Here is a 12,757-nt window from a genome sequence, read left to right as displayed (position 1 = left end):
ATAGTCCCAGATCTTTACTTCTCATACTTTAGCATAGAAAATACATAGTCTAGAGATAGAGATTGAGATTGAGTTTGTGACCGATAGTTTGTACATAACATTCTTTGATTGATCAATAAATTTTAAATTTCATCAAAAAAATACTGATCATATTAAATGTTTACTTGAAGAAAAAAAACTTTTACTATATTATAGATTCATTGTATTTTTAGTTTTTTTTCTTCTATTGATCTAAAAATCCATAAAACTTCAGACATTAAGTGACCCAAATTATATTTTCACAACCTTTACATGTTTCGGTGACATTAAATTTTGAAATTTATCAGGTCTATCTGGACTCAATAGAAACTCTCAAATTTGGTAGTGAGGAATTTGAATTAAAATATGGGCTGGTTCAAACGCTCAGTTGCGGTTACGGGTGCATGAATTTGCGAAAGCGGATGGTTGCGATTTCAAGCATTATTAAGTGTTTCGTATTACTGGTACAATGTTTGAAAATTATTGCATTTGCGAATCATTTTTGACTGATTTCATTTTTGACTGATTTATCCCCATATGCGAAAATTAATTAATAAAAAAATATTTAATAAACAGAAAGTTTAATTACATAAACGATAATTTGAAAACACAATATAAAATAATAAATATAAATTATATTTATAAATAATATTATTAAAATAAATACAAAAATTATATTTATAAAACATATTATAATAAATATAAAAATTATATTTATAAAACATATTATTATAATAAATATAAAATTATATTTATAAAATCATAGTATTAAACATATATATATATTAGTATTTATAAAACTTATTTATAATTATTTATTTTTATATTTACATAATTTTCACAAAAATAATAAAAAAATTTCTCTTCCGCAACCGCAAACGCTAAATGGAACTAACTTTTGATTTTGAAAGGTTTAGAGCAGTGTAAAACGGTTTGTAGTGTTTTGTGTAATTGTTGTAAAACGTTAACAATCGTTACTAACCGCAAATTGCGACTGGTAGCGGAAAAACCAATAAGACTATTAATCGAAAATCTTACGCTTATGTCTCGAGCCTTTTGAACCAAAAAAAAATGTCTCGAGCCTTATAGAATTCTGGAAAATTGGGTGAGATAACACCGAAAAAAACATAATTCACTATCTAATTAAAATCTCATCTTCTCTTCTTTTTTCTCTTCCTATCTCTCTTTACCTTTTCTCTACAAAACTAATTTTCTTTTTTTCTTAGCTATTTCATAAATAAGCCCTAATATTATTCATTTGACTAGACATTAGACACATGTGTAGCATTCAGATAAACCGGAAAGATATTAGAAAACCAGAACATACGTACTAGTCGAACAAGAATCAGAAAACCAGCAACCGGACAAGAATCATTTCCTCTCTTGTCTAATGTTATTTTACTTTTCCGAATTGCGGGATAGGGTAATGTAATTATCCAATATTCATAAACTCCCACATATTTTTATAGGATTAAGCTTAAACAATATAGCTGGAAGCCTGGAAGTACGTGGGAAGTTGATATGTGTATAGTTGATAAATAACATTTATTGTTGGTCCGTGGACCATATCTCAAGTTGACTTTACATGACATTATAGGGTGGATGTAAACATTTGATGGCTAACCTGCGGTGTATTTATTTTTTTACTAATAATCTGCACTGTTTTACTGCAGCGTTATAAAACGTATAGTTTTTCTTTTTCTTTTTATAAAGCGTATAGTTAGACGCAAAGACTAGCCGAAGCTCTTTCGACGATTTTAAATCTATGATTTTCTTCTTGTTTCTAGACGTATAAATACAAAGACTATATAGTAAAACGTTAATACAATCTTGTTGAGCAGAAGATCATATAAATATTTTTTACATACACCAATTAGGGTCATAATTCATATACTTTGTTCAGTAATCGATGATATAATCATTTATTATTGTATTAACATCTGGATTAGTAAACTATTGTTACCACAAAATCCTCTGACATGATAGGTAATGCAGATAGAATATTTGAAAATATTCTTAAGTATTTTAATTATTTGATTTATTAATAATAGAATAATTAGTTTTAATGTTTTAATTAGAGTTTTATGATTTTTATAAAGGTTAATTTAGACTATAGATTTACGTAGTTTTTGATTGATTTATAAAATGGAGGTTGAAACCTTTTATTTTTTTTGTTATGGTTAGAATTCGAGAGTTCTCAACAAATTAAGAAGACAATGGTTATTTGATATTCCTATACTAAATATTTTTTTTTTGTATTTATCTTACCTTCCGCTTCATAAACAAATTAAGCAGCTGCATATATAAATAAAATCTCCATCGCTCCACAATAGTCAATGTCAGGATAATTTAGAGCAATAAACAAATAGTTTATAAAAGCATGATTGTATTTATACGCAGCTGTACTGAGTACGATATTTTATGATAAAACTTGGGCATCCTATTCGTTGTCATATGAGTTTTTTTATAAGGAGTTTTCTTTTTGGTGTATTTTTTTAATAAAGAGTTTCGATAGTTTATTATTCAATTCATATGTAGGTTTGGTTAACATTTTTAATTATAATTTTTAGCACGCTGTATTATTCTTTTCTAGTATGTGTGAAAGCTGTATGATCATGTTTTCCAAATCGCTTATATAACTAAACTTTCAGTCGTCGTGCTTTCAAACTCACATGGTTTATTTCATCTCTTGTTTTCTTTCTCTAATCCTGAATAAGATAGAAATGGTTTTGCCTTCTTCTCTAAAGACATGCCTTCTTTTGCTTTTCATCTGTCTTCTCAATGTTTCCACCATTTCATCGAAGCCATTAACTAACGAAACTGTGCTTTTTGGCGGGAAATTTCCAGCATTGTATGTTATAGGAGATTCATTGGTTGATTCAGGGAACAATAATCATCTTGACACGATGGCCAAAGCAAATTTTCCACCTTACGGTTCTGACTTTGAAGGAGGCAAACCCACTGGTCGTTTTGGCAATGGCAAAACAATTGCTGATTACATTGGTAAGAACAAAAACGGACGTATTGGATGGTTTATGTTTTAAATGTATAATGTAATATTTAACTACGCTGATATTGTACAATAACAATGAGTAAAACTGATTGGTAACTTTAAAGAAAATCTATAATTTAGATAATACAGAAATAGTGAAAGCTGAGAAAGATAAATCATTGTAAATGGGAATCTTGCAAAAAAAAAAATTGAATATTGAGATTTAAACCTTGTCTAAATGTGTTATTATGTTTTCTTCCAGCTATTTATTATGAGCTTCCTTTGGTTCCTGCTTATATGGGATTATCAGAAGAACAAAAGAACAATATCTCAACTGGTATTAATTATGCTTCTGCTACCTGTGGGATTTTTCCTGACACAGGAAAGACAGTGGTAGGTTCAAACATTCTACAAAACTATCTTTGTACTATCGGTTTCGAAAAAAAAAATCTAATGAGTTTATATGATTCTTTCTATGAACAAGGGAGAATGTCTCTCGTTGAGTGTCCAAGTCGATCTGTTCAAAGAAACCATTGACAAGAATCTGAAGAAAATGTTTAAGACGCAGCCAGAGCTCAGCAAACACCTGGCTGAATCGTTGTTCATGACTGCGATCGGAGTTAACGACTACTCTTTCTTCTATAATAAGACAATGGATGCAAATGATTTCGCAAACAAGCTTCTTCATGAGTTCTTTATACAAATTCAGGTATATATTCATTAGGAGGTTTTCACCACTTTCTCCTTGGCCACCTAATGGTAATATATTGAATACTTAAAAGAAAATTTTAAAAATCATTCTAGACGGCCTCTTAAATCCTCCAAAACGTATCGATTAGCTTTTAAACCACGTAAAAATTATAATAATATATAATTTAGAAATTATGATGATAGATATATTATACTTTAAAATGTATGAAAATAATTTAACTGTTACTATCTGTATAACAGAATGTTTTTTTTCTTCTGTATATCAGAATGTTCAATACACTATACTTTATATATTTGATATAATTGGTAAATTTTTAGTCGGCCTAACTAACAATATAGTGGTTTGAATCACCGACGCATATTGTTTTCTTAAACACTGCTTCAAAGTCTATGGATTAGTCTGAGTTTTCGTAAAGAAAATTTTCATCTTAATCAAGATTCATTCTACTAAAGATTTTGATCTTGTTGTTGTAGAGATTGCATGGTTTAGGAGCAAGGAAGTTCTTCATCAACAACCTTAAACCATTAGGATGTTACCCAAACATAATAGCTCATACGGTGCCACGTGGAAGCTGTGACGATGATTTAAACCTAGCGGTTTCCATTTACAACGCCAAGCTAAGAAGAAGCCTAACTTACATGAAGCAGAAATTCTCAAACACTTCCTTCTTGTACTCAGATTACTTCAACTTCATGTTGGGACTTAGAGGACCTTCGAGAAATCATGCTAGTTCGAATCTACTGAACACGACAAGTCCATGTTGTCCTAGCGTTTATGATGGAGGGGCATTGACGTTTTGCAGCGCCAATTCGAGCTCGTGTACGATGCCAGATAAACATATTTTCTTTGATCCATTTCATCCGACTCAGTTGGCGAATTTCATGTACGCGATTGGGTGTTTCCAGGAGAGAAAAATTTGCTATGTGGTGAGAGCTTAAATTAACTAAATTTACTCAACGACAATCTTATGAAGAAACACAAGTTTACTTGTTGTTTATTTTGGTCTCACAAAGATCAACATTTCTAATGTACCAAAACCTTATTATGTCAGGCATGAGCCGCATGACCAACGTTTATTAATAAGATATATTAAACAAATTTGTTAAATAATAATTTAAGAGTGAGTGAAATATAATACAATCAAATGATTTTAATAAAGTTATAATTAATTATAGTCATATGTTTATGATAATATATTGATTAAGATTGCTATACAGTTAATTTTATAAAATTATATTTATTAACCCATATTAATATAGCTGATGAAGTTTCAATATGATTTTTTATAGTATAAATTAGATATAAATATAAAAAGCATGTTACAAATTTGTATGGAGCATTAAAAAGTGTTGGATCGACACTGATCTGGTCGGGGGTATGGATTATCGAATGTTGAAGATAATCTAGGCTAGCTCAATTTTTTTTTTTTAAAGTCTATATGTTTATATGAGTTCGGTTTTTGAATTTTTTTCCTTAGAATTTAAGCAGGAAGGGGTACAAACAATTACAAGAAAGATATGATACACTTAGATATATACCTGTTTCGATTTAAATTTCGTATAGTTTTTTCTTCTTTTTTTTGGATTTGGTTATCATAGCCTAGTCCAGACCCAGTTTCTTTACGTGGTCGTATTTCAGACCCACACTGACTCAAAATCCTAGGTTCCTACAGACCGTAATGGGTTAAACATAAACGGCCCAATAGGCTTTCTACATGTCAGTCACCTTATACTCGCACCTGAAGCGCGTGACTACCACCGTTTTCTAATTTTCTTTTTGTGACCAAGAGGCGCGTGCGAAACGAACGGATAATGCTCTTCACACTCTCGAAACATCTCACTTTACACCTCCTTAAAACCTTGAATAGGGTTTTCTCCTTCCTCTACAGATAAGAGTTTGAGATCTTCAAACCTCTCTTTCTCTATATCTAAAATGGCTCCTGCTTTGAGTAGAAGCCTCTACACGAGCCCTCTGACCTCAGTTCCATTCACTCCAGCTTCTTCTCCTCGAAACCAACCTCGCCTCTCTCATCTCCGAACCGCGTTTCTCCCTCGCGGCGGCGGTTTGAGAACCGGCGTTTCTTGTAGCTGGAACCTCGAGAAGAGATGTAACCGCTTCGCCGTCAAGTGCGACGCCGCCGTGGCGGAGAAAGAGACGACTGATGAAGAAGGGTCCGGTGAGAAGTTTGAGTACCAAGCCGAGGTTAGCTCCCCCAAAAAGTTTCGATCTTTTACTTGTGGGCATGTCTAGAAATGAATAAAGTTTGAGACTTTGGATTTGAATCTCGTTGGCAGGTTAGCAGATTGTTGGATTTGATTGTTCATAGCTTGTACAGTCACAAGGAAGTTTTCCTCAGGGAGCTTGTGAGGTGAGTATTGGATTCGTTTTCAGAATTGGATTGTGTGTGTGTTTCAATCTGATTTTGATTGTGTGTTTCTGTAAAAAAAAAAAAGATTTTGATTGTGTTTTGTGGTATGTTTACAGTAACGCAAGTGATGCGTTGGATAAGCTGAGGTTCTTGAGTGTGACGGAGCCTGCTATGCTTGGAGATGGTGGTGACCTTGAGATCCGTATCAAGCCTGATCCTGATAACGGCACCATAACCATTACGTAATGATTTAATCCTTGTTTTTAACGATTAGATGTAAACATGATTACTGATTGATGTTAATTTGCAGTGATACTGGGATTGGAATGACTAAGGACGAACTTATAGACTGCCTTGGAACTATTGCTCAGAGTGGTACTTCCAAATTCTTGAAGGCTCTTAAGGTATCTCTCTGCATATTAGTTGCTATTAGATCTATCTCGATGTTAAGTTTTTGGATTCATTGTTTTAGTGTCTTCTCTCTTTGTTCAGGAAAACAAGGACCTTGGTGCTGACAACGGTTTGATAGGACAGTTTGGTGTTGGGTTTTACTCTGCTTTCTTAGTTGCTGAAAAGGTGAATACTTTTTCAACTTCTGTTCACTTAGTGTATATCTTAAGAGGAGTGGTGGACTTATAGTTTGTCTGTATTTTCAGGTTGTTGTGTCCACCAAAAGCCCCAAATCTGACAAGCAATATGTTTGGGAGTCGGTAGCTGATAGTAGCTCATATGTGATCAGAGAAGAAACCGACCCTGACAACTTTCTACGCCGTGGAACGCAAATTACTTTGTATCTAAGGGTACTTTTCTTTGTTAAATCATTCTTTCATTGAGATCTCTTGTTGTTGATGCGACCGGTTATTCCTGGCTGCAGGAGGATGATAAATACGAATTTGCGGAGTCTACAAGAATCAAGAACCTTGTGAAGAACTACTCTCAGTTCGTTGGGTTTCCCATCTACACATGGCAGGAGAAATCAAGGACTGTTGAGGTGAGAGGTCAAGAACCTTGTCACTTATTGCAATCACAAAGACTGTGTTAACACTGCAAACGTGTTTTGAATTAGGTTGAAGAGGAAGAACCAGCTAAGGAAGGAGAAGAAGAGGTAAAATTTTCTGTAAACTGTCATGCAGCCGAACACTGTCCTTCAGTTTTCTTAGCTATGGACATGACCTGGTTACTTGTTTGATTCCAGGGTGAGCCCAAGAAGAAGAAGACTACTAAAACTGAGAAGTACTGGGATTGGGAACTAGCCAATGAAACCAAACCATTATGGGTGAGACTTGAGCACTTTTAATGTTTGTTTTGTCTTGGTCCTTTATGAGGTCTGACATGCTCACTAGATTATTGTTTTTTGACCTTTAAAATAGATGCGAAACTCAAAGGAAGTGACAAAGGAGGAGTACAATGAGTTTTACAAGAAGGCATTCAATGAGTTCTTGGATCCACTCGCTCACACACACTTCACAACTGAGGTGCTTATACTATTTCATTATATATAAATATCATTCCTTTGATTGGATGCTTATCGTGTGTGTAATTTTATTGTTTCTAAAAAGGGAGAGGTTGAGTTCAGGAGCATTCTATACATCCCTGGGATGGGTCCTCTTAACAACGAGGACGTCACCAACCCGAAGACAAAGAACATTCGTCTCCATGTCAAGCGTGTGTTTATCTCTGATGACTTTGATGGAGAGCTGGTGAGTTTAAAACATAGAACCACATTGTGTCTCCGATGGTTCCATTCTTTTTGTTTGTTGTAACATGTTTCATTATCTGTTTATAGTTCCCAAGATACTTGAGCTTTGTGAAGGGTGTTGTGGACTCAAATGATCTTCCTCTCAACGTCTCACGTGAAATTCTCCAAGAAAGCAGAATCGTAAGTGGTGCCACAGTTATATGAATCACACACCCTCCATACTAATACACATCTTGTAATAACATTTCAGGTAAGAATCATGAGAAAGAGGCTCATTAGGAAGACTTTCGACATGATTCAAGAAATCTCCGAGAGTGAAAACAAAGAGGTACGTGTATCCTCATTAAAACCCATTTTGTTCTTTTAAGCTCATTTGATTAGATATTCATTTTGGTTTGGTACGGATGGTTTCAGGATTACAAAAAGTTCTGGGAGAACTTTGGTAAATTCATTAAACTGGGTTGTATTGAAGACACTGGCAACCACAAGCGTATCACACCGCTGCTTAGATTCTACAGTTCCAAGAACGAAGAGGAGTTGACAAGCTTGGATGAGTACATCGAGAACATGGGAGAGAACCAAAAGGCTATCTACTACCTTGCCACCGACAGCCTCAAAAGTGCCAAGTCAGCTCCGTTCCTGGAGAAGCTCATTCAAAAGGACATTGAGGTACAAATGATTCAAGATTAGTTTCTCAACTTGGCTTTTCTCTTGATATTTGTTTTCATTATATTGTAGGTTCTATACTTGGTTGAACCTATCGATGAAGTTGCTATTCAGAACTTACAAACCTACAAGGAAAAGAAGTTTGTTGATATCAGCAAAGAAGATTTGGAACTTGGTAAGTGTTTGTTAGCAGTTCTTGTGCAATCAGTGTGAACTTTTCTTTTTCTAACAGCACTTTTTACAGGTGATGAAGATGAAGTCAAGGATAGGGAAGCTAAACAAGAGTTCAATCTTCTCTGTGACTGGATGAAGCAACAGCTCGGTGACAAAGTTGCCAAAGTCCAAGTCTCGAATCGTTTGAGCTCTTCTCCCTGTGTGCTTGTCTCAGGCAAATTCGGGTGGTCGGCTAATATGGAAAGGTTAATGAAGGCACAAGCTCTTGGAGACACTTCAAGCTTGGAGTTTATGAGAGGTAGGAGAATCCTTGAGATCAATCCAGATCATCCTATCATCAAAGACTTGAATGTAAGTGTTTCATCTCCTCTCTAAAATCTCCTGTTATTACGAAACAGCCTAATGGAGTTTATTTTTGCATATATTTGTGCAGGCGGCTTGTAAGAATGCACCTGAGAGCAGTGAAGCAACTAGAGTGGTTGATCTCTTGTTTGACACTGCTATAATCTCGAGTGGATTCACTGTAAGTAATCTAACAAAGTTCTTTGGCTTTCTTGTTTTTCTAGTAGTGTTTTAGATTGTTTTTCCTCACTTTTGATGTGTTTGTCTGAGCAGCCTGATAGTCCAGCCGAGCTGGGGAACAAGATTTATGAGATGATGGCTATGGCTGTTGGAGGAAGATGGGGACGCGTTGAAGAAGAAGGAAGCAAGAATGTGAATGAAGGAGATGACACAAAAGATGGAGAAGCAGAAGTAATTGAACCATCTGAAGTCAGGGCAGAGAGTGATCCGTGGCAAGACTGATTCAAACCTTTCTTTTTTTAGTCTTCTACAGTGTTTTTTTGACACAAAATGCTTTGCTAAACTAGGATTCTCTTCCTTGTGTTGGGCCTTGGGTGATATCATTGGCCTAGTTAAACCTCGTTATTGGAGATTATGCAATATTCCTCTTATAGACAAAATTCAATTACCATATATTCCCCTAAGAATTATGCAAAATTCCGTGAAATGCATTAATGTGTTCCCATATATAGACAAATTGAAAAAAGGAAATGGAAACGTTTCAAAAACCACAATAAATGTTAGAACAATTAAACGCCTATAAAAATATGAAAAACCTCAAAACAACATTAAAAAAAATCAAACTACTTTCTTCGTCTAGTTAATCTTTCGAAAATGGCGGCCAGATCAAAATCCGCTCTTCTCCTCTTTTGTGTGCTATCTTGTGAGTTCTTGTCTCTATATTTCCAATCAAACTAAGTCCAAAACATGTAAAAGTTTGATGATTAAATTATTTATTTTACCGTGATTAACATGTAGGCGTGTTCATGTTGCTTGTAACCAATGTAACAAAAGCAGAGGGTGGTAGCCATTTGCCAGTCTGCGGGAACAAAGAAGGATGCGGAGGCACATGGTGTAAAGATGAAAAAAGACCAGGTAAAGGAAAATGTATCACTTGGACTTGTGACTTACAGGAAGATTGTAGTAAGTTTGTTATTTGCGAGGGTGGACCAAGGCCTTTTTGTATGGAAGGATTATGCGCTTGTTAAAAGAAAATTCATGTTTTGTTATATGTAAGTACCAATGGAATAATAAGCTAATATTTGCGAAATTCTGTTACTGGATCTGTAACCGATGTGTGACGACATAAACATCCGTACGATACCTTCTTGGCCGTTGAATTGTTGTTATGAATGCAATTACGACTTACAAGCCGACATGTTTATAAATTAATTAATCAAACCTAGCGTAAACCATTGTCGGGACGTCAAGTCAAACGAGTTTGAGATATTTGTCAGGCTGCGCCTAGGCCCCTCTTTGGCGTCAAATCAGTCTTATCCAAAATGATTTTCTTAAAACTCTTCAAAATAGATGCTGAATTCAAAGGAAGTGACAAAGGAGGAGGACAAAAGTTTTACAAGAAGGCTATCAACGAGTTCTTGGATCCACTCGCTCACACACACTTCACAACCGAGGTGCTGATTGATAGAAGTTGTATTTCCCTTGAATTATGTTCAGTCGATTACAGAGAATATATACAAGTAAACTAAGTTACAATTTCCCTAAGATTATGGCTAGTAAATCTTAACAAAGGAATTCTATTATTGTGGAGAATGTTCTTTTAGCCTCCCTCAGGCACATTGTCCGGAGACCTGATGGTGAGACTATGTAGGAATCCTTTGAATAGTGAAGAAAGAAGTCTTTTAGTGAAGATGTCTGCATGCTGCATTGCCAAAGGAATGTGGAGCACCTTGACTTGATCCATTGCAACTTTTTTCCAAACAAAGTTTATGTCAATCTCAATATGTTTGGTACACTGATGTTGAACTGGGTTGTTGGACATGTACACTGAGCTTATGTTGTCACAATAGACCAATGTGGCTGATCGTAAAGGACAGTGAAGCTCGAGCAGGAGGTTTCAGACCAAGCATGTTTCAGCAAATGTGTTTGCTAATCTTTTGTATTTTGCTTCTGCGCTTAAGCGAAACACTGTTGGTTGTTGTTAGAGGACCAGGAGATGAGATTATCACCAAAGTAGAGATAGATACCAGAGGTGGAGCGACGAGTGTTCGACAACCTCCCCAGTCAACATCCGAGTAAGATATTAGCTTTGTTTGAGTCGACTGAAACAGTTGCAAACCATGTCCTAGGATACCTTGTATGTATCGTATGATTTTTCTAAGAGTAAAATTTAAAAAAATGAGAAAGAAAAATTATTCCTAAGAAATGGTAATTTTACTTAGAAACATTAGGGAATGTATTATTACTCATTGGTCACCATTCATATTTCATAGAATAGCATAGGAAATATATAATTAAGCAATTACATGAAATGCATTAATATGTGCCCCATGTATAGAGCAATTAAAAAAAGGAAATGGAGACGTTTCAAAGACCACAATAAATGTTAGAACAAACAAACGCCTACTTATTTTTTTATTTTTTTTGGGTCAAAATCAAACGCCTATATAAATATGAAAAACCTCAAAACAACATTAAAAAAATCAAACTACTTTCTCCGTCTAGTTAATCTTTCGCAAATGGCGGTCAGATCAACTTCCGCTCTCCTCCTCTTCTGTATGCTATATTGTGAGTTCTTGTTTCTATACTTCCAATTAAACTAACTCCAAAACATGTAAAAATATAGTGATTAAATCATTTATTTTATGGTGATTACATGTAGGCGTGTTCATGTTGCTTGTAACAAAAGCAGAGGGTGGTAGCAAATTGCCAGTCTGCGGAAATAAAGAAGGATGCGGAGGCATATGGTGTAAAGATGAAAAAAGACCAGGTAAAGGAAAATGTATCACTTGGACTTGTGACTTACAGGAAGATTGTGAAAAGATTGTCATTTGCGGGGGTGGATTACCAGGGCCTTTTTGTATGGAAGGATTATGCACTTGTTAAAGAAAAACTCATGTTTTTTTAATATGAAAGTATCAATGGAATAATAAGCTAATATTTGCGAAGTTTTGTTTACTGGGTCTGTAACCGATGTGTGCCGACATAAACATCCGTCGGCACGATACTTTTCCTTGCCGTTGACTCGTTGTTATGAATGCAATTACAACTTACAACCCGACATGTTTTATAAATTAATAAATCAAACCTAGCGTAAACCATTGTCGGGATGACGCGTCAAACGAGTTTGAGATATTTGTCAATACGAATTTAGACCATGTTCATTTTTGTTTTTAGTTGCAGCTAGAGGCGATATATACGGTATCAACAAAAACCTCATCTAGCTCTGCATTCGTGTTTCCAGATCTGATAAGCTGTAAAGAATCTAATTCACATCGGAGGTGTTGAATGGCTGAGTCTCCACACTTCGTGATGGTTTCAGCAAATAACTGGCAGTGCGCCATGAAAGAGGATCTACCATCACCTTGATCTAAACCCGCCAGTGTTAGGTCTCCACGCCAAGCAGCATCTGTCTTTAATAAACTGATATCCGCAGGAGGATATGGTTCTTTGATAGGTGGAGGGGGACCCAAGAAATTTAAGTGGGGGTCAAAAGGAAAATAAAACGTTCATTAAGGGGGAGTAGAACCCGTTTGGGGGTTTATTGACACCTTTTATAACCAAATATGACACTTTCCATCACTTATTACACCTTACAAATTCTTT

At 35.1% G+C, this 12,757-nt stretch overlaps 3 protein-coding genes across 3 annotated transcripts; all 3 read left to right on the top strand.

Moving 5' to 3' along the window:
- The first annotated feature begins 1,629 nt into the window (after positions 1 to 1,629).
- Positions 1,630 to 4,832, top strand: LOC103875376 (GDSL esterase/lipase At2g03980). The gene is made up of 4 exons (XM_009153889.3): positions 1,630 to 3,021; positions 3,273 to 3,403; positions 3,495 to 3,719; positions 4,196 to 4,832. The coding sequence occupies exons 1-4, from the start codon at positions 2,691 to 2,693 to the stop codon at positions 4,658 to 4,660; spliced, it is 1,152 nt and encodes a 383-aa protein (XP_009152137.1). The 5' UTR covers positions 1,630 to 2,690; the 3' UTR covers positions 4,661 to 4,832.
- Positions 4,833 to 5,564: 732 nt separating this feature from the next.
- LOC103875375 (heat shock protein 90-5, chloroplastic) lies at positions 5,565 to 9,618 on the top strand. The gene is made up of 18 exons (XM_009153888.3): positions 5,565 to 5,924; positions 6,017 to 6,090; positions 6,207 to 6,332; positions 6,401 to 6,494; positions 6,583 to 6,666; positions 6,747 to 6,890; positions 6,965 to 7,081; positions 7,157 to 7,195; positions 7,286 to 7,366; positions 7,461 to 7,565; positions 7,650 to 7,790; positions 7,877 to 7,969; positions 8,040 to 8,117; positions 8,204 to 8,458; positions 8,528 to 8,630; positions 8,700 to 8,980; positions 9,063 to 9,152; positions 9,245 to 9,618. Exons 1-18 carry the CDS (start codon positions 5,655 to 5,657, stop codon positions 9,431 to 9,433), a joined length of 2,364 nt encoding a protein of 787 aa, XP_009152136.1. The 5' UTR covers positions 5,565 to 5,654; the 3' UTR covers positions 9,434 to 9,618.
- Positions 9,619 to 11,605: 1,987 nt separating this feature from the next.
- Positions 11,606 to 12,173, top strand: LOC103875373 (defensin-like protein 292). The gene is made up of 2 exons (XM_009153886.2): positions 11,606 to 11,719; positions 11,814 to 12,173. The coding sequence occupies exons 1-2, from the start codon at positions 11,671 to 11,673 to the stop codon at positions 12,035 to 12,037; spliced, it is 273 nt and encodes a 90-aa protein (XP_009152134.1). The 5' UTR covers positions 11,606 to 11,670; the 3' UTR covers positions 12,038 to 12,173.
- Positions 12,174 to 12,757: the final 584 nt, after the last annotated feature.

Source organism: Brassica rapa, chromosome A06, assembly GCF_000309985.2.
Source record: "Brassica rapa cultivar Chiifu-401-42 chromosome A06, CAAS_Brap_v3.01, whole genome shotgun sequence".
In the NCBI taxonomy this organism is placed as follows: domain Eukaryota; kingdom Viridiplantae; phylum Streptophyta; class Magnoliopsida; order Brassicales; family Brassicaceae; genus Brassica; species Brassica rapa.
The sequence above is the reverse complement of the archived record's forward strand: the minus strand, read 5'-3'. Positions and strand labels throughout refer to the sequence as shown.

What these genes read in the sequence shown, in the direction of transcription:
- LOC103875375 (XM_009153888.3), top strand. Translation starts at nt 5,655, where the DNA reads ATGGCTCCTGCTTTGAGTAGAAGCCTCTACACGAGCCCTCTGACCTCA. An exon ending in TCATTCAAAAGGACATTGAG is followed by an intron (nt 8,459 to 8,527) that starts GTACAAATGATT and finishes ATTATATTGTAG; the next exon opens with GTTCTATACTTGGTTGAACC. An exon ending in CAAAGAAGATTTGGAACTTG is followed by an intron (nt 8,631 to 8,699) that starts GTAAGTGTTTGT and finishes CACTTTTTACAG; the next exon opens with GTGATGAAGATGAAGTCAAG.
- LOC103875376 (XM_009153889.3), top strand. Translation starts at nt 2,691, where the DNA reads ATGGTTTATTTCATCTCTTGTTTTCTTTCTCTAATCCTGAATAAGATA. An exon ending in AACAATTGCTGATTACATTG is followed by an intron (nt 3,022 to 3,272) that starts GTAAGAACAAAA and finishes GTTTTCTTCCAG; the next exon opens with CTATTTATTATGAGCTTCCT. An exon ending in CTGACACAGGAAAGACAGTG is followed by an intron (nt 3,404 to 3,494) that starts GTAGGTTCAAAC and finishes TCTATGAACAAG; the next exon opens with GGAGAATGTCTCTCGTTGAG.
- LOC103875373 (XM_009153886.2), top strand. Translation starts at nt 11,671, where the DNA reads ATGGCGGTCAGATCAACTTCCGCTCTCCTCCTCTTCTGTATGCTATAT. An exon ending in CCTCTTCTGTATGCTATATT is followed by an intron (nt 11,720 to 11,813) that starts GTGAGTTCTTGT and finishes GATTACATGTAG; the next exon opens with GCGTGTTCATGTTGCTTGTA.